At 42.5% G+C, this 22,653-nt stretch overlaps 1 protein-coding gene across 2 annotated transcripts in view; it reads left to right on the top strand.

Moving 5' to 3' along the window:
• Positions 1-19,464, top strand: part of ANKLE2 (ankyrin repeat and LEM domain containing 2) — a 64,207-nt gene extending 44,743 nt beyond the window's left edge. For both annotated transcript variants that reach the window (XM_075898360.1, XM_075898359.1), the window contains exons 11-13: positions 619-1,423; positions 2,643-2,774; positions 16,086-19,464. In XM_075898360.1, coding sequence (XP_075754475.1) covers positions 619-1,423; positions 2,643-2,774; positions 16,086-16,326 — 1,178 coding nt within the window. In that variant the 3' untranslated portion in view covers positions 16,327-19,464. The remainder of the gene's footprint in view (positions 1-618; positions 1,424-2,642; positions 2,775-16,085) is intronic.
• Positions 19,465-22,653: the final 3,189 nt, after the last annotated feature.

Raw genomic sequence — 22,653 nt, 5'->3', positions numbered from 1 at the left:
CTGGACAAACTGAAGAAATGGTCTGAAGTAAATAGGATGAAGTTTAATAAGGCCAAATGCAAAGTACTGCTCTTGGGAAGGAACAGTCAGTTTCACACATATAGAATGGGAAGTGACGGTCTAGGAAGAAGTACTGCAGAAAGGGATCTAGGGGTCATAGTGGCCACAAGCTAAATATGAGTCAGTAGTGTGACACTGTCACAGGGAGGAGGGGGGAAATTTGCTGTCCGTGGCCTCTTACGATAGGACAAAAAGCAATGGGCTTAAACTGCAGCAAGGGAGGTTTAGATTGGACATTAGGAAAAACTTCCTAACTGTCAGGGTGGTTAAACACCAGAATAAATTGCCTAGGTGGGTTATGGAATCTCCATCACTAGAGATATTTAAGAGCAGGTTAGACAGACATCTGGCAGGGATGATATAGACCATGCTTGGTCCTGCCAAGGGGTGGACTGGACTTGATATCTTGAGGTCCCTTCCCGTTCTAGTATTCTGTGATTCTGTGCAATAATGGAATTACCATCAACCATAAAAACCATTGAGCTGTTCTTAGTTTATCTAATAGGATTTCAATTATGAAGCTTCTTGTTTATGTCTTTTTATTAAAATTGTTTGTAGGCAAGAGTAAAAAGTGCTGCAATTCCATTTCTGTTGGAGCATTTTTAGATGAAGATGATGATGACATGAGCTTGGAAGAAATTAAAAACAGACAGAATGCAGCACGAAATAACAGCCCGCCTGTTGTGACTGAGGAATCTAATATAGATGCCATTGGAGATGTGGAGTGTGACATTCTGTCGATGGAGCACAAATTAAACATTATAGAAACACCGAATCTCTCCATGAACTATGAGAAGGGGGTTTCTTCCCATAAAAATGGGTTTTGCAGCCCTGTAACTAACGAGAGGATAACTAACGAGAGGATAACTACTGACAGAAAACATTCACATGGTGGAGAGGAGTGCCTTATATCCCCAGTCTCCAACTTAATGACAGAATTTGAACGACTGTCTTTCCAAGACCAAGCAGTGACAGGGGAATGTTTGTTGGAGAAACCAAACAAAATTACTGCAAAAACTGAGAATGAGAGAGTTTTGATTGAAGGAATGAACCAGGTCAGAGTATCTATGGACCAGCTGGGTAATACTTGCTCAGCACTTTCTATGGCAAGCTGTTCTTCTGAGTCAGCTACTACTGGAAAGTCTGGAGATACAAAATTAAGGACAGAAAACAAAATGCCATCAGATGCTGAGACACAACCGTCATTGGACTGTGGTATTTGGGACAAAAAGACACAACAGCTTAGCAGTCTTTCTGTGCAATCTGAGTGTGCTGCTTCTTTGTGTCAAGAGCCTTCTTCTGAGAGATTTCTTTTGAAGACTCCACCCACAAATGAAAATACTAAGAAGTTATTCCTCTTTGGGTATGAATCAACTTGTTGTTTAACATTATTTTGTGTATTCTTTGGTCCATACATGCAAAGCTTTTTCCACACACTCTTAACCTTACTGTAAGAAATTCTTCAAAAAAGTTTCAAACGCCAGTTAGAATTACAGTAAACTTCCAATAATCCGGCACCTTTGGGACCCAGGGGGTGCCGGATTATTGGATATGCCAGAGTACCGGAAGGGAGGCTACGAGGGTTCGGGGGGGGGGGGTCATCCGGGAACTGCGCAGCGTGGGCAGCACTCCAGCTGCTCTGCCCCATCTTCTCCAACTCCTCCGCTGGTCAGTTTCAGCAGCGGTGGACTTGGGGAAGCCGGGGGCAGAGCAGCTAGGGTGCTGCCGGGCTGGTCCCTTCTATGACAAGCTGTTCTTCTGAATCAGCTACTACTGAAAAGTCTGGAGATACAAAATTAAGGACAGAAAACAAAATGCCATCAGATGCTGAGACAACTGTCATTGGACTGTGGTATTTGGGACAAAAAACACAGCAGCTTAGAGCACTTCCAGGTTCCAGTTGGTGCCGGACTATCGGGAGTGCCGGACCACTGGATGCCGAACAATTGGAGTTTTACTGTCCTTGACAAACCTTTAAAATTAGGGATGTAAAAAGTGATTTTAAAAAGTAATCATATAACCATTAAATCTTAGCAGTTAAACAACTGTGTGCGCTGCAAGTTCAGTCCCTCAATGTGGGGCAGCAGCTGGTAGCAGAAGTGACTTCTGGCTGCCAGACCTGCTCCCGGGGAGCTGGTTGTACTGAGGACTCTATAGTATAAGTCTTATACTGCAGAGCCTGTGGGATAGCAGCTAGCTCTCAATAGCAGGGCCAGCAGCTGGGAGCCAGCATGCACAGATAGAAGTGTTTAACTACAACCAGGACCAGTCAGTATCAGCTTATCAGTTAATTGATTAATCAGTTAAACTCTTACATACATGCTTAAAATGCTTTGCAGTTTCTGCAGTTAAGATGCAGCCTTTTCATGCTCTCTAAAGATTGTGTGTAAAACAGTTGGCTATGAAGAAAAGAGATCTGCAGTTTTCTTACAGTACTAAGGATTCAAACAGATTCCTCAGTCTATGAGCTAGCTCCTATGCATCAAGCAGGCTTGTTCTTGATTATGAACCTTTCTATTAGATAAGACATTATCTTGTCTAAAAATTTTAACTGTTTTCATCTAGTTCCATTTGTATTTTAGGGAACAGCCATCAAAGCTGGATAGTGATGTCCTAGCAGCTGTAGAAGGAGTAGAGATTGATCCACAGAAATACCCTATTACTTACAAATGGAAGAATGCGGTACAATCCTATGCTACTTCTGACAGGCAAAGGTAAGTATTAGATTCTATAACATCTAATGTATTTTAACCAAATTTTTGGGCTTATACCCATTGCTGACATAACTCTGCTTACTGGTGCTACCATGTTAAAGACTGGATATCAAAGCCAAGTTGCTTTACCATACCTTAGAAGGCTATTCAGGTAAAACATGCAGATTACAAGATTATCAAAATTGATTTTGCTGTACTAGCCAGTCTCATAATGCTAACTGCTCTGTTAATACTCAACATATAATAGTGGCCACATTTGCTTAGTTCAGGAGTGGGCAATAATTTTTGATCGGGGCCCACTCCAAGATTTTGGAAAGTGGTCTGGGACTGCCCTTCTCTGTGGAGTGGGTGCAGCATTAGGGTTGGAGGTTACGTGCAGAAGGGAGCTCAGAGTTGGGGATTGAGGTGCAGGAGACAGTGTGAGGTCTCAGGAGTTCATGTGAAATGGAGGATTGTGACCTTGGGCAGGGGCTTAGGATGCTGGGTCTGGGAGGGAGTAGGGGTGTAGTAGTGAATTTTGAGTTGGGGGAGGATTATAGAAGGGGGTGCAGCATCTGGAAGGGAATTGTGATCTGGGACAGTGTGCATGAGATTTGGGTGGTGACTTAGGGCAAGAGGGGGGTGATGACCTGGGGCAGAGAGATAAGAGGGAGAGAGTGGGGTGCAAGAGACAGGCGCTTAGGTGCTGGAGGCAGGCTCTAGCCAGGAGCCTTAGGTGGCTCCTACCCACTCCCAGCCACATGGGTTCCCTCCATGTGCTGTTCAGAGCTGAGCATCCCTGGGGGGCAAGAGACTTCATGCGCACTCCCCCACACCCATACCCTATTTTGAACAGCTGGCTGCTCCCTCCATGTGGCATGCTCCCCTGGCTTAGTACCGGTTTCTAATTCATAATCATGGGTGCAATATAACAACATAATAGAAATGATTTGGAATATCTAGATTATGCAAGGTGCTATATAGAAAATTTTTACTTTTAGATTAAATTTATCTAGATGTCTTTAGACATTGTTACCCTCCCTCACCTGCCATAGTAGATACAGGTTTTGATATCTGCAGAGGGGGTTGGTGTGCGGATAGGTTATGGAAATACTCTCAATGGTCGTCTTGAAAAATGGTACTTAAATTTTGCTAGGCTAGCAATCTGAACAGTAGGTATTTCTGAGCATGACTACGCATGTGGTATGAGGTTACAAATTTTACTATGAAATGTAGTTGATGCTTCAAAGTCACATTAAGATTTTTCATGAGAGGGCAAAATGGTAATAGTGAAGACTTTTTATATTTTAGTAATTCTCAGAGGCCTCAGACAAGACAAAGTCCCATTTGATAGATATGCAAATGTATAGTAGAGCAAAGTCCCATGTCCCCAAGATCCCACAACTTACCTATATAGGACAAACTAAATAGGAAGGTTAAAGCATAGGGAAATGACTTGCTTAAATCTATGCAGCAGGTCAGAGGCAGAACTAAGAATAGAACACAGTCCAGTGCCCTGTGTGCCATGCCGACTCCTGTTTTCTTCTCTTTTTTCCCCCCCCTTTTGCCTTGATATAGTCACCTTTAAGTTCATTTGAATAAGACTGCTGAAAATGGGATTCCTATATAATATGGAAGTTTTATCACTGAAATACTCTCAAAATATTATGTAAAAAAAACCCATTGGGGTTCCTGAAGCTGGCTCCTTTTATGGGTCAACCAGTGTTGACGGTCCTGCTGCACCCAAGACTGGGGGTGGGGACCAATATAATTTAACGTACTATATTGGAACCGAGCATAAAAGCACAAATACTTCTTAGAAAAGTCAAGAATGGGAGTGAGAACATGCAACAGCCAGGAAGCTAATGATGGTGCAATTTTGATTTGAGTGAGAAACTTTGGGAGAAGAGCTGAAGCAGCAGAGAAGGAGCGAGGAGCACAAAAGGATAAAATAAAGATAGGGAGAGAAGCTGCCTGCTGGCTGTAGTTATTTGGGAAGAAGAAAGATAAGAATATGGCATAAGCTAAGAAGAACTCTTTCCTCGCCCATTTTCTAAGATCATAAGATTTGCATTAATTCCCTTTGATCTCAGAGTAGAAATGGTATACTGCAATAAAGGAATGGCTTTTTTTTCTTTAAAGGATTTTTAAGTCATGAAGGTATTTCTGTAATTAGAGTAGAAATTGGTCTATGTTGTCTCATGATGTGACCTGTTGTCACTTTTCAAACACACCCTCCCTCTTGCAATAAAAGTCTCAGCAATGGCAATTGTAAAAATAAGCTATTCACAAGTGAATGTCACACTTCAGTCAAGCTGAAGAAGTCCTGCCTGGTTTTTAGTAAACTTTCAGGTGTCTGGGTTGAGCAATCAGCTTCTTAACTTTTGTGAATCCTTTCTTTGAAGATGATCTATTCTGTAGGACCTTTTTATTCTTATTGTGCACACTTGATTTTAAAGGTGTGTTTTAAAATCCTAAATCAATATTAAGTGTTTAAACTTATTACAATATATTTACATAATAAAGCATTTTTAAAGACTATTAGTTCTTAAGAACCTTTTTTGGGTTGGGGCCACACACAAGTGAGAAGCAAAACCCCCCCCCCAAAACCCAAGTAACCCAAATTCTCACTGACGCGGCTCCCCTCCCCACATTCCCCTGACATACCAGAGCCTAGTTGGAGGTTCAGGCTAGTAGATTTTGTGTGCTCCAGCCCCATAGGGGGAAAGGGTACTGGAGGGGCTGGAGCTCTAGCATGGGTTCCCCAGTGCTGGGGTTGGGGGAACTGTGGGCCTCGGGAGCCAGATCCAGGGCTCTGTTCAACGGCAAAGAGCAGAGCTATGTTCTCTTTTGTACATTGCCAGGTCAAAGTTAGTTCTTAATGTACATAATATTTGGAAATCAGTGTTTTTTCATTTGCTTGGCAAAACCAACGTTGGCTCTGTTTCCATTTCAGGTGTTGCTGGTGCCAGTGCCAGCAACATCTAGACCAGAGACAGTGAATACAGAATCTTACTCTGATTAAGTATTCTCTGTGTCAGAGTTTGGCAAGAAAAACGGCCTGTCAGTACAGGTCTGGACAAGTAAGAAAAGAGTTTTCAGTATCTATGCATGCAAATGAATCTAAACATATTTTTGTAGCTTTCTAAAAATGTAGGGTATGTTAAACCCTTTCATTACCCTTTTTTTAAGGCTGTTAGTGTTCATATAGTTCAACATCTCTTTCTGGTAGAAAAATATATTGTCAAATGAGATTCTTTAGATATGATAGAATTAGGGATGTTAAAATCCTGGTTAATCAGTTAACAGGCCAAACATTAGGTTAACTGACTAGTGAAATCGCACAGCTCCAGCCTGTGGAGCTCCCGCTTCTTCGTCGAGTAGTGTCTCCGAGGGTGCTCCACTCGAGGTGCTGGGCTCGTCCCGGCACCACAAACGGAGAAACTTCCTTAGCAGTAGCCCTGCCGGCCCACGCATGCGCTCCTGCTGTCTCACACTGTTCGAGCCGTTACAGCTGAGCACGGGCTGGTTCATCTGTTTCCTTTCAACCGTCCGCGGCTGCAGATGGACCTAGGATGTTCTCCCTCTCCAGCCTGAGGAGAAAAAGGGATTTTTACTTTAGAGACTTTAATTGCCACTTGTAGTTAGTGTAGTTGTTAATAGTTAGTCTAGTTAGTTTTCAAAATCTTTGTTTTCCTGTCCTAATCTTATAGTTGGTGTTCAGTAGCCTTAACTTAAAAAAAAAAAAAGCTGTTTTCTTGTTGTTTGCAACTTGCAAAGACCATGCCTGGCTTCAAGAAATGTTCAGTGTCAAGATGCCATGCCCGCATCTGATGAGCACTCACGCTGTGTTAAATGTCTGGGGGACAGGCACATCCCAATGAAGTGCTCGCATTGTATGAAACTGACAGCGCGTGCCAGGCGCGATCGTAAAATGCAACTGAGAGTAATTTTATTCAATAAAGCCCTCCAGACTGATGTGAGCAAGCCATCCTCCATTGCCTCCGGGACTCATGCAGCTCATTCACCCACAAAGGAGCTCCACAAACCGGCTGAACTACCGCAGCGAAGGAGCATGGGAGACAGACCAGGCACCTCTGGCTTCTTGCCGAGGCACCCAATGGAGAAGATGGGCAAGGGCCGCAGTGCCTCAGCCCTAAGCCTTGCTCATCACAAAGACCGAATGCTGGCTCCTTGCAATGGGCTACGGGCGGAATCGGCACCGGCAACGGCTCTAACAGCCAATGGCGGCCCCGGTACCTGCTTATTCTGCGCATGCACACACAACTACAGCCCTACCAACACCCACGCCTGCGGGGCCGGCTGCTGTGACTACACACTCCACGGTGCCGCAAGCAACAGCGCCGACTCAGGCACCGCAGGCAAGCATCGGTGTCACGCAGCTCTCTGTACTGCAGCCTCCTCCGGCACTGGCACAGCTTTTAGCTCCTGTGGCACCACTGACTCATCCTCATGGCAGCTATTCAACTGGGGCCACCCAACTTTAAACGGCACCATCTTCCCCTCTTGATTCTTCAGTGCTGACTAACGCACTATTCAAGTCAAGACGTGTTCGGACCCATTCCCTCACGCCAGACCGAGCTGGGTTCTCCCCGAGACCCTGGTCACCAGCTTCATCTTGCTTGTACAACCATCACGCTCCTCGTTATGTCTCCACCGGGGATCACTACCATAGATCACTTCATCATCGCCATCATACCATCACTACCGCTTTCACTACTCTTGCTATTCTCGTTCTCCATCTCATTTTTCTGTTAGATCTGTCTCACCAAGATCCTCAAGAAGCTCAGGATATTCACATCGATGCAATGCGTCCAGAGGCTACTCTCCAAGACGCTCCCCAACTCACCATCAGAGATATGACCATTACTATGATGACTGTCTCCCTTCTCATAGCACACGATGCCCACATTCGTGATCTCCACAATCCACTCGTCCAGTGTCTCCACTTCATGCACCCTCGCCGACAGTTCCACCAGTGCCTACGGAGGACGCAATCTCAATTTCTAATCACTATGAGCATGAGGACAATTGTACCCCGAACAGAGAACCACAAACCCCTGAGTCTCCGGCCAACCATTCATCATCATCACTGGACGACGCTGTCTTCCTTGGAGAGCTATCTCCCACGGAAGATCATAAGCAATTTCAAGAGCTCTTTATGAGGGTTGCTCAATCTCAGGGCATTCAAACTACGGACATACAGCAAAAGCAACACCCCTCGCTAAAGAACTTACAGTCTTCACAAAAATCGAAACTGGCTCTCTCCTTTGATGAGGCTGTCCTGGAGATCGCCAACGATATATGGCAGACTCCAGCTGCTTCCTTACCAACTAACAACTACACAGCGGCTAGAACAGCACTGCAGATTGCCCTGGACACAGCTGATGCAGCAGCTAGAGCCACAGCTACTGCTGTAGTCATGCGTCGTACATCCTGATTACACCAAGCTGCTGCCCCGAAAGAGTTGTTGAACAAGGTAGAAGACTTACCCTTTGATCGTCAGTCACTCTTTGCCCAATCCACTGATCAGGTGTTCCACTCAGTCAAAGACTCCCGTACGACACTGAGAATGCTTAGGATGTGTACACCTCTGTATAAGCGTAAGAGGTATACGCCCTATAACAGTCAGAGACCCTTCTCTTACGCGACATTCCCTGCCAAACCATATGAGTAGCAGAGGCCAAGACAATGCCAACAGAAACTAAGACAACAACCTAGCAAGGCGTCCAGCCACCAGCAGGGTCAGCAGCAAGTTTGATGGGTCAGTCGAGTGACTGCACATCACCCCTTTGTCGGGAGCTGTCAACTCAATCCCTCCCTGCTCCCCACCCTTCCTGTCCCTTTTCAGGGACCCCTCTCACGAGATTCTTCTACAGCAAGAGGTGTCTCGACTACTTACTATAGGAGCAGTGGAGAGGGTACCCATTCAGTTTTGGGGAGAGATTTCTATTTTCGGTACTTCCTCACCCAGAAGAAGTCAGAGGGTTGGAGGCCTATCCTGGACCTACGTCGACTCAATCATCATCTGCGGAAACAGAAATTCAAGATGGTCATGTTAGCCTCTATCATTCCGGCTCTCGACAAAGGAAATTGATTCACGTCCCTCGACTTGTAGGATGCCTATTTCCATATAGCAATTCATCCGGCCCACAGGCGATTCCTTCGTTTTGTAGTGGGTTCAGATCATTACCAATACCGAGTGTTACCCTTAGGTCCGTCAGCAGCGCCATGAGTGTTTTTCAAAACTCTAGCGGTGGTAGCTGCTTACCTTTGACGCCTCAATATCACGATCTTCCCGTATCTCGACGATTGCTTATTGAAGGCCCCTACTTGCGAAGAGGCTACATGGGCAGTGACCACCACCATGACAGTGTTCGAGATGTTGGGCCTCATAATCAACTTCAGCAAATTGTCCCTGACACCAAGTCAGGACTTTGAATTTATCGGCGTGAGGCTCGATGCACTGAGTGCAAGAGTATACTTACCCACAGCAAGGTTCGAGTTGATTCGGGATTTGATTCAGACTGTGTCAGTTGCTCCCAGATCCTGCATACTTACATGACTACAGCTGCTCGGACATATGGCTGCCACCACATACGTGGTGTCACATGCAAGACTTCACCTGCACAGCCTCCAGCATTGGCTTTTCACTGTTTACACACCAAGGGTACACAGCATGGGCAAAACAGTATCTATTCCCAAACACATCAGGACTTCGCTAACATGGTGGAACAATCCCAAAAATTTGCTATCGGGTGCTCTTCCACGGACAAAGGCCCTCAGTGCAGATCACAACGGATGCTTCCTTGATTGGCTGGGGGCCCATTTACAAGAACATCGAGTTCAGGGGCTCTGTACGCCATAGGAATCCCTTCAGCACATAAATTTCCTTGAGTTGCGAGCTGTATCCAATGCATGCAGGCACTTCCTCCGCAGGATCCGAGGTCTTACAGTCCACATTCTCACTGACAATATATGCATGGTGTACTATATCAACAGGGAAGGCGGTGCACGTTCACGCCCCCTTTGCGTGGAGGCTATACAGCTGTGGAACTGGGCAATCCGTCACCATATAACCCTTACCGCATCATACCTTCCCGGCAAGGACAATATCATCGCTGATGCCCTCGGCAGACACTTCCTTCCTTAGCACGAGTGGGAGTTACACAACGAAGTTGTTTGAGATCTTTTCCATCTCTGGGGGTTCCCGAGTATAGACCTCTTTGCCACGCGTCACAACAAAAAGTGTCATCGTTATTGTTTGCAAGCGGGCGTCGGCATTAATTCCTTGGGAGATGTTTTCCTACTCGATTGGGGTCTTCACCAGCTACTCTATGCGTTTCCTCCTCTTCCTCTCATTCCGAGGGCGCTGGAGAAGATAGTGATGGAGGGCATGGCGGTGATTTTCATAGCACCTTTTTGGCCCCGACATACTTGTCGAGAATGTCGGGTGCTCAACCACGACAACTGCCGTTACAGATCAATTTGCTGTCTCAACAGCACGGTACGATGGTGCATCTGGACATCAACCCCATGCACCTCACCGTGTGGCTCCTAACTGGCTCCAACCACCAGAAGTGACCTGCTCTCAGGCAGGAAAACATGTACTGATAAACAGCAGACACCATAGCACTCGCAAAACCTACCTCTACAAATGGCATCGGTTCCAAACGTGGTGTCTGGAGAGGAACTTTAACCCTCTCTCTTTGCCGGTGCAGCAAGCTTTGGATTACATCCTCCACCTAAAGATGGAGGGGTTAGCAAATGCTTTGCTGAAAGTTCACTTGACAGCAGTCTCTGCCTTCCGTCCTCCCATTGACGGTCACTCGCTGTTCGCTCACTCGTTAGTTAAAAGATTCCTAAAGGGGCTCGGGAATCTGTACCCAACCTACACAATTCCACCGGAGCCGTGGGACTTAGCCCTGGTACTAGACACGGTAACTCGTCCTCCCTTTGAGCCGTTAGCAACTTGTGACTTGCACATGCTCACGATGAAAGTGTCATTCCTGCTGGCTCAGGGAGGGGGATCCTGACTGGAGAGTGTTGGGGTCTGGTGAAGCTTTGGGGTGCTGAGCAAGCCACAGGCTTGTGGCTGTGAGAATGCAGGAGTTTGGGCTGGAGTGTGTGAGGGGCTCAGGGCAGGGAGGCTGGGAGTACAATGGGCTCAGGACACAGATTTGCAGGGTGTGGATGGTGCAGGAGTGTTGTGGCAGAAAACTGGGGATGTGGGAGTGCAGGAGTTTGGGGATGTGAAAGGCTGAGGACAGGGGGTTCCAGTGTATGATAGGCTTAGGTTTTGGGGTGGGTGTGCAGGAGTGTTATGATGCTGTGGCCAACTGGGGGCTTGATAGCCAGGCTTCGTTTTTAAATAAAATATTATGTCAAACACAAAATGTTTCAGCATTGTCTTTATTTATGAGAGGGGTGGGGAATCTGTTTTAAGTCAGGGGTCACTGACCCACAGAAAAGTCAGTTGGGGCCACACAAGTGTGATGCAAAACACGAACCACTCCAAAAAACCCCAAGCCTCACTAATGTGGCCCCAACTGTGCTGTTGGGGGCAGGAGACAGGGTGCTGGTGGGTGCTTAGACAAGGTACATGTGAGGGGGGAGGGGGAGGATTGTCCAGTGGGAAGAGGACATTCACAGCTGGGGCCAGTACCTGGGGATCCTGGGTCTCAGGAAGCGCGCTGGCTGCTCTCCCCTTCGCTCCCCTCCCCTCCCCTCTCCTCTCCCGGCACCTCCCCCCTCCCCCGTTCTAACCCAATCCCCCTCCCCTTAGCCAGGCACACATCCCCCAACCCAATCCCCTTCCCCAGAGCCAGACACCGCCTCCCCCTCTAACCCAATCCGCTTCCCCACCAACCTAATTCTCAGGTCCCGGAGGCAGAGCTGCCACTGCTACAGCCACATTCGTCTCCCTCCAGGCGTTGGGGTGCATGCACTGAGTGGCCAGCATGCCATGCACCCCCTCCCCCAAGTCAATCCCCTTCCCCAGAGCAAGACACCTCCCCTCCATGCTCTAACCCAATCCCTCTTCCCCCCCACTTTATGCTCGGGTCCCAGAGCCAGAACTGCTGCTACCACCAAGTGCATCTGGGACGCCATGCGCAACCCCTCCCACACCCGATTCCTCTCTCCTTCCCTTCCCTTCCCTTCTCCAGAGTCAGACATCTCCCCCATGCTCTAATCCAATTTCTCTTCCCCACTAACCTTATGCCCAGGTCCCGGAGCCACCACTGGCACCGCCACCTCACCCGGAGCCCTCTCCACTGCCTGTGCTCAGCAGCCGGCTGCTGGCACACACAGGCTGAACTGCTGTGTGTGACCTAGCCTGCACGTGCTGAGTATAATGCAGTGTGCTGAGGACTGTGAGTGGAACTGCATGAGCCATGAGCACACATGCAGCTCACAGTGGCCCTGCCTTGAGAGTGGCTGACCTGAGCAGTTCTGGGTTCCATCCCAGTTCTGTCAGGGCTGCAGTTTTTTTCTTTGTTGATTAATCTAATTTTAACACCCCTAGTTGTGTTGAAAAGTCAGTTTGAGCTTTAGAAAACAAAGTGTACCTGCCATTTCTTTGATACTTCATGGTACTAAGGCCACCTGTAATTATGAGTTCTAAATTTTATCCTGTGATTAGATCAGATATAGAAATTATTATGGTAATAAGCAGGTCCTGTCAATTTGGTATATTCAATACCTTCATACTATATGGGCTCATGTAGACTACAAGGAACGGTCCTGTGGAATTTGCATATCTTCTTCCGATTGCACTTTCAAAAGCAGAAAGTGAAAGTAATTAAGATGTGGCTTTTTTGGCAAGCCACTCTCCCCTTCATCGAAAAGCAGCTCTTCCTCAAAAAAGGAGGTTTACACGGATTTTCGACGGGGGGTTAAGTTGCATCTAAACTACTTTCATTTTTGAAAGTCCGCTTTCAAAAGTGCAATTAGAAGAAGATATGCAAATTCTCATGGAATTTGCATATCTTCTTTTGGTCATTTTGCACAGTCTAGACATGCTCTATGTGTGTATTGAATTGTAGTTGGCCAGATGTTTCAATTAAGGCTGTCAAGCAATTAAAAAAAATTAATCATGATAACTTGCACTGGGAAAAATAGAATTCTATTTATTTAAATATTTGTGGACATTTTCTACATTTTAAAATATATTGATTTTAAATTACAAGACAGAATATAAATTGTACAGTTCCCCCTTTATATTTTTTGTTTACAAATATTTTCTGTAAAAAACCCCAAAAGAAATAGTATTTTTCAATTCAGAAAGACAAAAAAAACAGCCATACTCAGTCAGCACAAAGGTCTGTCTAGCCCAGTATCCTATCTGCCAATAGTGGCCAGTGCTGGGTGTGCCGAGGGAATGAACAGAACAGGTAATCCAAGTGATCCATCCCGTTTCCCATTCCTAGCCTCTGTTAGAGGCCAGGGATACCATTCATGCCCATCTGGCTAATAGTCATCGATGGTCTATCATCCATGAATTTATCTAATTATTTTTTTTAACCCAGTTAAAAGTCCTAGTCATCATAACATCCTCTGTCAAGTTCCATCAGTTGACTGTGCACTGTGTGAAGAACTTCCTTTTGTTTGTTTTAAACCTGCAGTTTAATTTGGTGAACACTAATTCTTGTGTTGTGGGAACAAGTAAATAACTTTTCCTTATTCCTAGTCTCGCCCCTTTACAAGAACTGTTGTGAAATCTCTTTATCTGAGAGCTGAACTTACAAATGTAGAGATGTGTACCTAAAGGTGTACCTAAAAACAACTGCATTCAAAAATAAAAGTGTAAAACTTTATAGTCTCCAAATACATTCAGTCCTAGTTCTTTTTCAGCCAGTTGCTCAGACAAACAAGTTTATTTATATTTGCAGGAGATAATGCTGTTTGCTTTGCATTTACAATGTTGCCTGAAAGTGAGAACAAGCATTTGCATTGCATAGTTGTAGCTGGAATCACTAGATATTTACATGAGAGATGTGGTAAGGATTCATATGTCCCTTAATGTTTCAACCACCGTTCCAGAGGGCATACTACCATGCTGATGATGGGTTCTGTTCAGTGTTCCAAAGCAAAAAACAGGACTATGTAGCACTTTAAAGACTAACAAGATGGTTTATTAGGTGATGAGCTTTCGTGGGCCAGACCCACTTCCTCAGATCAAATTGTGGAAGAAAATTGGCAAGACCTGTAAATGTCTGTAATGTTATGCCGAGGTCTCAACAAAGATGCTAATTATCTTACCCATTACAAAGATAGCTTCCCCAATTATCACCTCTAATATCATTAGCTCACAGACATTTACCTCCCCCTTCTTATCCCCCTTCTGTTCTGAAATTTGATTTGTCCTTTTCATGTGTTCACTTTTTTTTTTATTGTATCCCTTTGGTATATATGGTCGTGCCAATTTTCTTCCACAATTTGATGTGAGGAAGTGGGTCTGGCACACACAAGCTCATCACCTATTAAACCATTTTGTTAGTCTTTAAAGTGCTACACAGTCCTGTTTTTTGTTTCAGCTACACCAGACTAACACGGCTACATTTCTATTACTGTTCCAAAGCAGTGTGAACCAATATAGGTTTGTTTTCATCATCTGAATTACATGCTACCAGCAGAGGTTGACTTTCTTTTCTAGTGCTTTGGGTTCTATAGTTTCCACTTGGGAGTGTTGTTCTTTTAAGATTTCTGATAGAATGTTCCACAACTCCTCAAAGATTTTGGAAAGCACATCCAATTCTTAAACCTGAGGTCTAGTGCTTTAGCTGTCTTTAGAAATTTCACATTGGTACCTTCTTTGTGTTTTGTCAAATCTGCTGTGAATGTGTTCTTAAAACAAACGCGTGCTGGCTCATTGTCAGAGACTGATGTTGGTAAAACAGCAGATGTAAAATTCTCCCCCAAGAAGTTCTGACACAAATTTAATTAATACTTTTTTCGCAAGCATCATCAGCATTGACGTGCTAGAATGGAGGCCAGTTCATGAAGGAGAATACAAATACTTAGCATATCTGGCACATAAATACCTTGTAATTCTGGCTACAAGAGTGCCATGTCAACACCAGTTCTCACTTTCAGGTGACATTGTAATAAGTTGGGATGTTAAATTTAGATTAATTGACTAATCGAATACTCAATGCAGTTTGCATCAACTATTCGATTGAACGATAAGGGCACCTCTGCCTTTGAAGTGTAACAGCTTTCCATTGCTTTTGCTATACTTCAAAGGTGAAAGTGCTGCAGGGAGCATAGGGCCAGCGGGGACTCAAGCAGTGCCCTGCTGGCCCTGTACTCCCTGCAGCATTTCAAAGTAGCAGTTCCGCATGAGTCCAGGGTCAGCTGGGGCTTCCCTCACTGACCCTGAGCTCCATGTGGAGCTGCCACTTTTAAATGCCGTGTGCAGCCTGGGGCCAGCTGAATGTAGTGTTTCAAAGAGGGCTGAATTTAGTGTTTCAAAGTGGCAGATCCTGGGGTTCACCTTGCGCTGCCGCTTTGAAGCACCTTCTTTTCCCTTCCTCATCCTTACTGCCTCTTTCTGATAGAGGCAGCAAGTGGAGTGGTAAGCAGATAGTCGACTCGTCATTCAGCTCCATGATAAGAAATGTGCAACATTATCTCCCATAAATGTAAACAAATATGATTAAGTTACTTCCTGAACAAGTAGTAGTACTGAGGAGACTTGTATTGTTTTGTATATTTTTGGCATAGAGTGCAAAAAAAATCTACATTTGTCATATGTACTTTCATGATAGAGATTATACTACAGTACTTATTTGTATGAGGTGAAATGAAAAATCTATTTCTTTTATCATTTTTAGGTGCAGATATTTATAATGAAAAATATCAAGTTGTCACTTGTACAAGTTTGTATTCTGATTTGTAATTTAAATCCATATAGGAAATCATCCAAAATATTTAATACCATGTTAATTGATATTCTATTTTAACAGTGCAATTAGAACTGCGAATAATCACAATTAACTTTTTTAGTTAATAGCATGAGTTAGCTGTGATTAATCAACAGCCTTAGTTTCAATCAAATGTGCACAAACAGATTTTTTTTAAATGAGCCCTTTTGGAGCAAAAGACATTTGCTAGTTCCAGTGTCATATCTGTGTGACTTAATATGCTGTTCACTTGTTTTTCTTTGTGTCCTGTCTGTCTCTCTTGATCTATGAAAATTTTCTGATGAATCCCCATCAAGCCCACAGGTGCTATTGATAAACTATTTTTCACCCCATTAAGATTTTCTGAAATATTATACATATGGTGATTCTTTTTATTTTCCTGTAGTTGGTCAAGTCCAGCATTGAAAGGAAGGTTCAAGATCCAGCCTCTTTCAGCAGGCCCACCAAATGGTTCAACGTACTCTAGCCCAAGAAGAAATAGTCCAGTGATGGGCAGCCCAGGGAAATATGGCAATGCTGCTTCATTTTTTCCAGATCTCGGGAGTCCTGGGCGGTATAGTCCAGCTTATGCCAACAATATCCTGTTGTTAAAACTACATCATTTGTCAGGACCTCCTGCCCATTAGAACATGATTCATCTTCCTGGGACTCTATATTTTCATTTCAAGAGTGGAGGAAGAAAATTGTAGCATTGCTAAAGTGACATGAGGAAGTGTCCTTGATTATTTTATCCTCATTTTGAGGACAAATATTCACTTAGTCTTGACTTCATGTACCAGATAACTGGTGATTTGCAAGAAGTAAGCGAAGCTAACTTCTGTTCAGTAATTATAAAATAAATACCCTGGTTCTTTTTAACAGGAGTCCATGATCTGAACCTTTCATTTAGTGATTCCTATAAGAAATGGTGTTATTGACTGTAGACCAAATATGATAATAAAAATGAACCCACAAATGCATTTTTTCCCACTTGGATAACGGTGAAGCATCTTATCAATAAATAGAATTCTAGGTTAGAGGGAACTCATTCAAGAAATCTAAAGCATTTATATTTCATTGAACAGAAAAAAACAAATTAAAAAACTGAAAGATTAACTTGAGTTCTCTTTCCTGTTCAAATAAGAATTTGACTCTCAGTGCCCAATAGGGAAGAATTCATCTATGGCCAACAATTCAGTTTAAACAGTAAAAAATATCTAAAATGAAGAGTAGCCAGAGAAACTGTTATGGATCATTTTGCATTCTGAGTATGATAAAAATATATCAGAGATTGAGCGTTGTAAGGAAAGAGCATTGTAGACATTAATTATCTATGTTTGTGTTACTTTGAAAATAAAAATCCTGAAGATAAAAGCTCAGCTTTTTTTCACCAAAGCTTTTTCCATTTGCAGTTTTTACTAATAATTACACACAAGCACAACAGCAATAATTTTAAGCTGGCCAGTGATCTGTTAATGGTCCAATTTAATGTGATATATTTTGGAGATAAACAGAAATTCATGAAGGAGGTTCCTTTCCTTATTGATGGGATAAATAAAGACTGAGACAGTTTTTATTGAAATACAAATTCTTACGGTCTGTAGTCTAGTTATAGTAACTTATTTTTTTAGCAACAATTAAAAATAATTGAATTCCTCAGTATTCTTTAAAGTTAGTCCTTTCATCAGATAGTGGAAATGTTTCTAAACTTGAAACAGAATACCCGGGATGTAGATTTTGAGAGTTGGGTTGTTGTTATACTAGTTGAGAACATTATCCCCAACGTTGCAAGGAAAAAATAGAACCTCAATGAGCTTTTGTAACATGCATAGAAGTATCTCAAGGAATCTTAACAGTAAATAGGATGTCATAGTATATTGGTATCCAACTGTGGGACCTTTACATCACAGACACTGGATTAAATTATATAAAACACAGCTGTGTTGGTAGCTGTTGCACATTAGAGTAAAATGACTGTTTTATACACATTGTATCCTATCCTAAATATATTCATTGTTTGGTACAAACTTTAAAACTGCACTTAATGCTTTTGCAAGCTTAACGGTGCCTTTTGTAACAATTTTAAATTTAGCATTTTTGTTTATGGTTTTAAAAGAGGCATCCACTCATGTGGGAACTTAAAATATAGTTTTCCCTCTAAGATTGAATGAAAAAGTATTTTAAAGGTTCTTTCTGCATATCGTTTTGGTGAAATAGCTCTGGGCTTCGGAGTTATAGATGTATTTTTGGAACTATGTTTTTACAGATGACTTAAATGGAAATTAATAGATTACTACGAGCTGAACGTTAGGAATGAACCACTAGCTTCTAACAACTGACCATCATTCAAATATTATCCACTGAAGTTGCTTTATTGTGGAACTCTCCAATAAAACCTACTATAGTAGTAGTATCTTTTCCAGCAGTTATTAAACTAAGTTGCTGTAGGAGTCTACACTTTCAGTTGCTTTAACTTCTAAATTATTAAAAATCAATTTCTCTAAACTTTTTGGACTGTGCAGTAATTATCCAGTCTGTCCAGATACGCAGGTAATTATTTTACTCATAAATCATATGTGTGTATATATACAAAAGCTGAAAACACTTCACAATTAGTTGTACTGGTGCTAACACATAAACCAATTACTGCATTATATTTTTTTCCCAGTACTTCCAACATCTAAGGCAGTGGCCCTCCAAATGATGGAAAATCCTATTTATATCAATGATATAAGCTGCATTCCTGTTTACAAATAGCTTAAAAACTTTGGTAAAAGAAATTCAGGAGACTGAGAAATTGATGCTTTATTACTATTTTCTGTCCTTTTCTTTTACACTTGTTATATGCTTTTTTGTATTAAAATCCAAATTTCTGGCACAAACTTCTACCAGTTTGTAACATTTTTGTTTGGGATTGTGGGGGAGGGGATTTGGAGAGAACACTTTGTGACAAATGTCTTATCAAATTTGCATTTTAGTCTGTGGTGTACTCAGTTTTTAAGTAAATTTTTAATACAATAATTCATTTCTTTAGAAATAAACAATTTGTTTATTCACAGTCTTGGAAAACCTTTTAGAAGAACATCTGATACTAAATCTAGACTGGGACTGTTTCATGAATTTTTTTTTTGTTATTTTGGGTAATAGTTGATCTCCGGTGCAAAGGATCTTCACATTATTTGTCAGTATGACATAAAAGTGCTGAGGTTCAGCTGCTATTCTTTCCATTCAAAGTAAATGTGTAGTTAAGGTGATATAAGGTAATGGTAATTGGGAATATGCATTCATGTTGTGAAATTGAATGCAGCATTTTTGCTGTGTGATATAAATAAAACATCTTTCTTTTAGATACCACATATCTTCAAAGCTTTATTTTTATGATTAAATTTAATGGGTGCCTCAATTGGGGGACATAAAACTAAAAGTTTGGAATATTTCACAATCTGCAAGATGTGAGTTTTGTCCCTTGATCACTGCACTTTTGACATTTAAAAGAAATGCCTATCTTTAGGGAAAGGGGGTAATTTATGCTCCCTGTTGTTGAGAGCAGAGGGGTATTTTCATGGTACAAAATCTATACCCTAAACAGGGATATTATATTGCCAGCTTAATTTTTATATTAATTTAATTCTTTTGGTTTTAAACCTTAGTGCCAATACAAATGCTGATTTCAGAATGTGCAAAGATATGTTGTATGTGCTCTGGCCTTCCTAACTGTATTTATGGTTCTGTCAATACTGTGTATGTAATTTGTGCTGGAGTAAATAAAGTGCACAAAATATTCAGCATGAGATACCCTGCTAATGGTTATATATAGTGGGGATTTTCAAGATGCCCATCATCTGGAACTTGAGCTTGTGTTGTTTTAGATGGTCAAAGATGCTTTTAAACTGTTGTAATGATGTGAATATTTTTGAGTTTAGTGTTTGTGTGAAATCATGAACCAGCCATAGTGTCTATAGGGGATTGTGTGTCTGTTTTTTTTGGAGGGCAGTCCTTTTTTTCATGTAGCAATGTCATGCTTCAGTTCATCATTAATACATAAGATCGACTGTGCTCTGGGTCAGACCAAAGGTCCATCTAGCCTAGTATCCTGTCTTCCAACAGTGGCCAATGCCAGGTGCCACCAGAGAGAATGGACAGAACAGGGAATCATCAAGTGATCCCACCCGTTGCCCATTCCCAGCTTCTGACAGAGGCTAAGGACACCATTTCTACCCATCCTTGCTATTAGCTGGATAGACCTATTCTCCATGCATTAATCTAGCTCTTTTTTAACCCTGTTTAAGTCCTGGCCTTCACAACATCCTCTGGCAAGAAGATCCTCAAATTGTGCATTGTGTGAAGTACTTCCTTGTGTGTTAAACCTGCTACCCATTAATTTCATTTGGTGATTCCTAGTTCTTATGTTCTGGGAACAAGTAAATAACTTTTACTTTTTTACTTTCTGCACCCCAATAATGATTTTATAGACTTCTATCATACCCCCTTATTCTCTTTTTCTAAGGGGGGAAGTCCCAGTCTTTTTAATTTCTCTTTATGGGGTTGCTGTTCCAAACCCCTAATCATTTTATCACCCTTTTCTGAACCTTTTCCAGTGCTAATGTATCTTTTTTGTGATGGTGACCACATCTGTACGCAGTATGCAAGATGTGGGTGTACCAGGGATTTATACAGAGGCAATGAGGTATTCTGTCTTATTCTCCATCTCTTTTTTAATTATTCCTAGAATTGTTTGTTTTGAATCTGCTGCACATTGAGATGTTTTCAGAGAACTAGCCATAGACTCCCAGATCCCTCTTGAGTCATAATAGCTAATTTAGTTCCCATCATTTTGTACATATAGTTGGGATTGTTTTCCCCTATGCATTACTATAAAATTCATTTGCCATTTGTTGCCCACTCTCCTAGTTTTGTGAGATCCTATTGAATGTCTTCTCTTTTAACCAGTTATCATGACATCCAGGAGAAAACCTTCCCTCCTCCGATGACAACTTACTTAAGAGCTTTTGGTGAGGGACCTTGTCAAAGGCTTTCTGGAAATCAAAGTATACTATATCCATTGGATCCCCTTGTCCATGCACGTTGATGGACTTGAACTCTAGTAAGGCATGATCTCCCTTTACAGAAACCATGTTGACTTTTCTGAAACAAGTTATGTTCATCTATATTTCTAACAATTCTATACTTTAGTATAGCTTCAACTAATTTGCCAGGTTAAACTTTCTGATCTGCAATTTCCAGTATCGTCTCAGGAGCTGTTTTTAAAGATTGGTGTCACATTAGCTATCTTCCAGTCATTTGGTAAAGATAATTTAGGATACAAACCACAGTTGTTAGTTCTGCAATTTCACATTTGAGTTCCTTCAGAAATCTTGAATGAATACCCTGTGGGCCTGGTGCCTTAGTATTGTTTACTTTTTTTCTCTTCCTCCCCTCCTTCCCTTATATATTCTTGGATCTGGACTACTTATACTCCAGTCATCTAAAGAAGTGGGTTATGCTCACAGAAGCTCATGATACCATCTACATGTTTTGTTAGTCTTTAAGATGCTACTAGACTGTTTAAGTTTTTCCTTTTACAGACTAATTCAGCTATCCCACTGAAACTACTGTTTATCAGTTTGTTCTAAAACTTCCTATGACACCTCAATATGAGAATTCCTTAGCTGTATTCTAAAAATGGCTCATGTTTGGAAATCTCCCTCACGTTCTGAGCCATAAAGACCAGTGCAAAGAATTCATTTAGTTTCTCTGCAATGACCTTATCAAGTGTTTTGAATACTGCTTTAGCATCTCAATCATCTAGTGACCCCACTGTTGATTTAGCAGATTTCCTCCTCCTGATGTACTGTACTTGAGTTTTTGGCGAGCTGTTCTATACTTCCCTCTTAGGGCTTTAGAATGTGATGGCTGCTAATTGTAAGGAGCTGTCAAATTGTTAGAAAAAAAAACTATTAAAATGTAGCCCATATGCTACTGTAAGCTAGGCTTCCTTGTATACTTTTGCATGAGATTTTTCTGGCAGTGCTCATTAGTGGGTATAGTTATGGAAAGGAGGTCGTGGGGAGCTACAGACGAGATGAAGCATATGCTGAGACAGCTGGTTAAACTGACCATACAGCTACCCATAGGCTCATGGACATTGAAATGTAGTTTCCAGTAACTGATTCTCTACCCTTAAGAACATAGAACGGCCATACTGGGTCAGACCAAAGGTCCATCTAGCCCAGTGGTCCCCAACTCGGTGCCCATGGTCACCATGGCACCCGCGGGGGCATTCGTGTGCACCCACCAAGTGCTTGGGGCTGGCCTGGCCCTGGGCACGTGGCGCACACATGGTGCCGGAGCCAGCCCTGGGTGAATTGGCCAGGCACGCGGCGCTTGGAGGAGGCGCTGGCCTCGGGCACGCAGCACTTGGAGGGGGGGGCGCTGGCCCCGGGCACGTTATTTTACAGGAACAGTGAAAACTGGTTGAAAATTTGAGCTGGTACAGGATAACTACAAGAAATTCCTTCTCCCCCTCAGTTTAAGGGTAACCAGCACTGAAGAGCTTGAATGATGTGTACGGGAAGGAAGCATATTCCTGGTCCTCTCAAATAAAAGTAGCAGATATTTCAAATCCTTCCTAGATTTTAAATTATCACTCTTAAGATTCTAAAATACTTCAAAGAGTGTTTTTAGTTAGACAATTTTCCATATTCTAACATGGCAGCAATGCTGATAATCCAGAGCTTTGTTTGTAGCTGTTATTTAGGAAATAACAAATAGGTAACTCACAGGCTGTTCCTCCATGAACTAAATAAGGTGTTTGTCCAGTTTCAATGAAATGGTTTTGTAAATACTGTTGGTGATTAGGACCAGGCTCTGTCTATTTTCTAAATTGTATTTTTGGTCTCATTTAGCCAACTTTTTCCATTGTGCCTATAACAAGGAATACTCACTTTCACTTACAACACTCCTAAACCTGAAAT

This window comes from Pelodiscus sinensis, chromosome 15, assembly GCF_049634645.1.
Source record: "Pelodiscus sinensis isolate JC-2024 chromosome 15, ASM4963464v1, whole genome shotgun sequence".
NCBI lineage: Eukaryota > Metazoa > Chordata > Testudines > Trionychidae > Pelodiscus > Pelodiscus sinensis.
The sequence above is the reverse complement of the archived record's forward strand: the minus strand, read 5'-3'. Positions and strand labels throughout refer to the sequence as shown.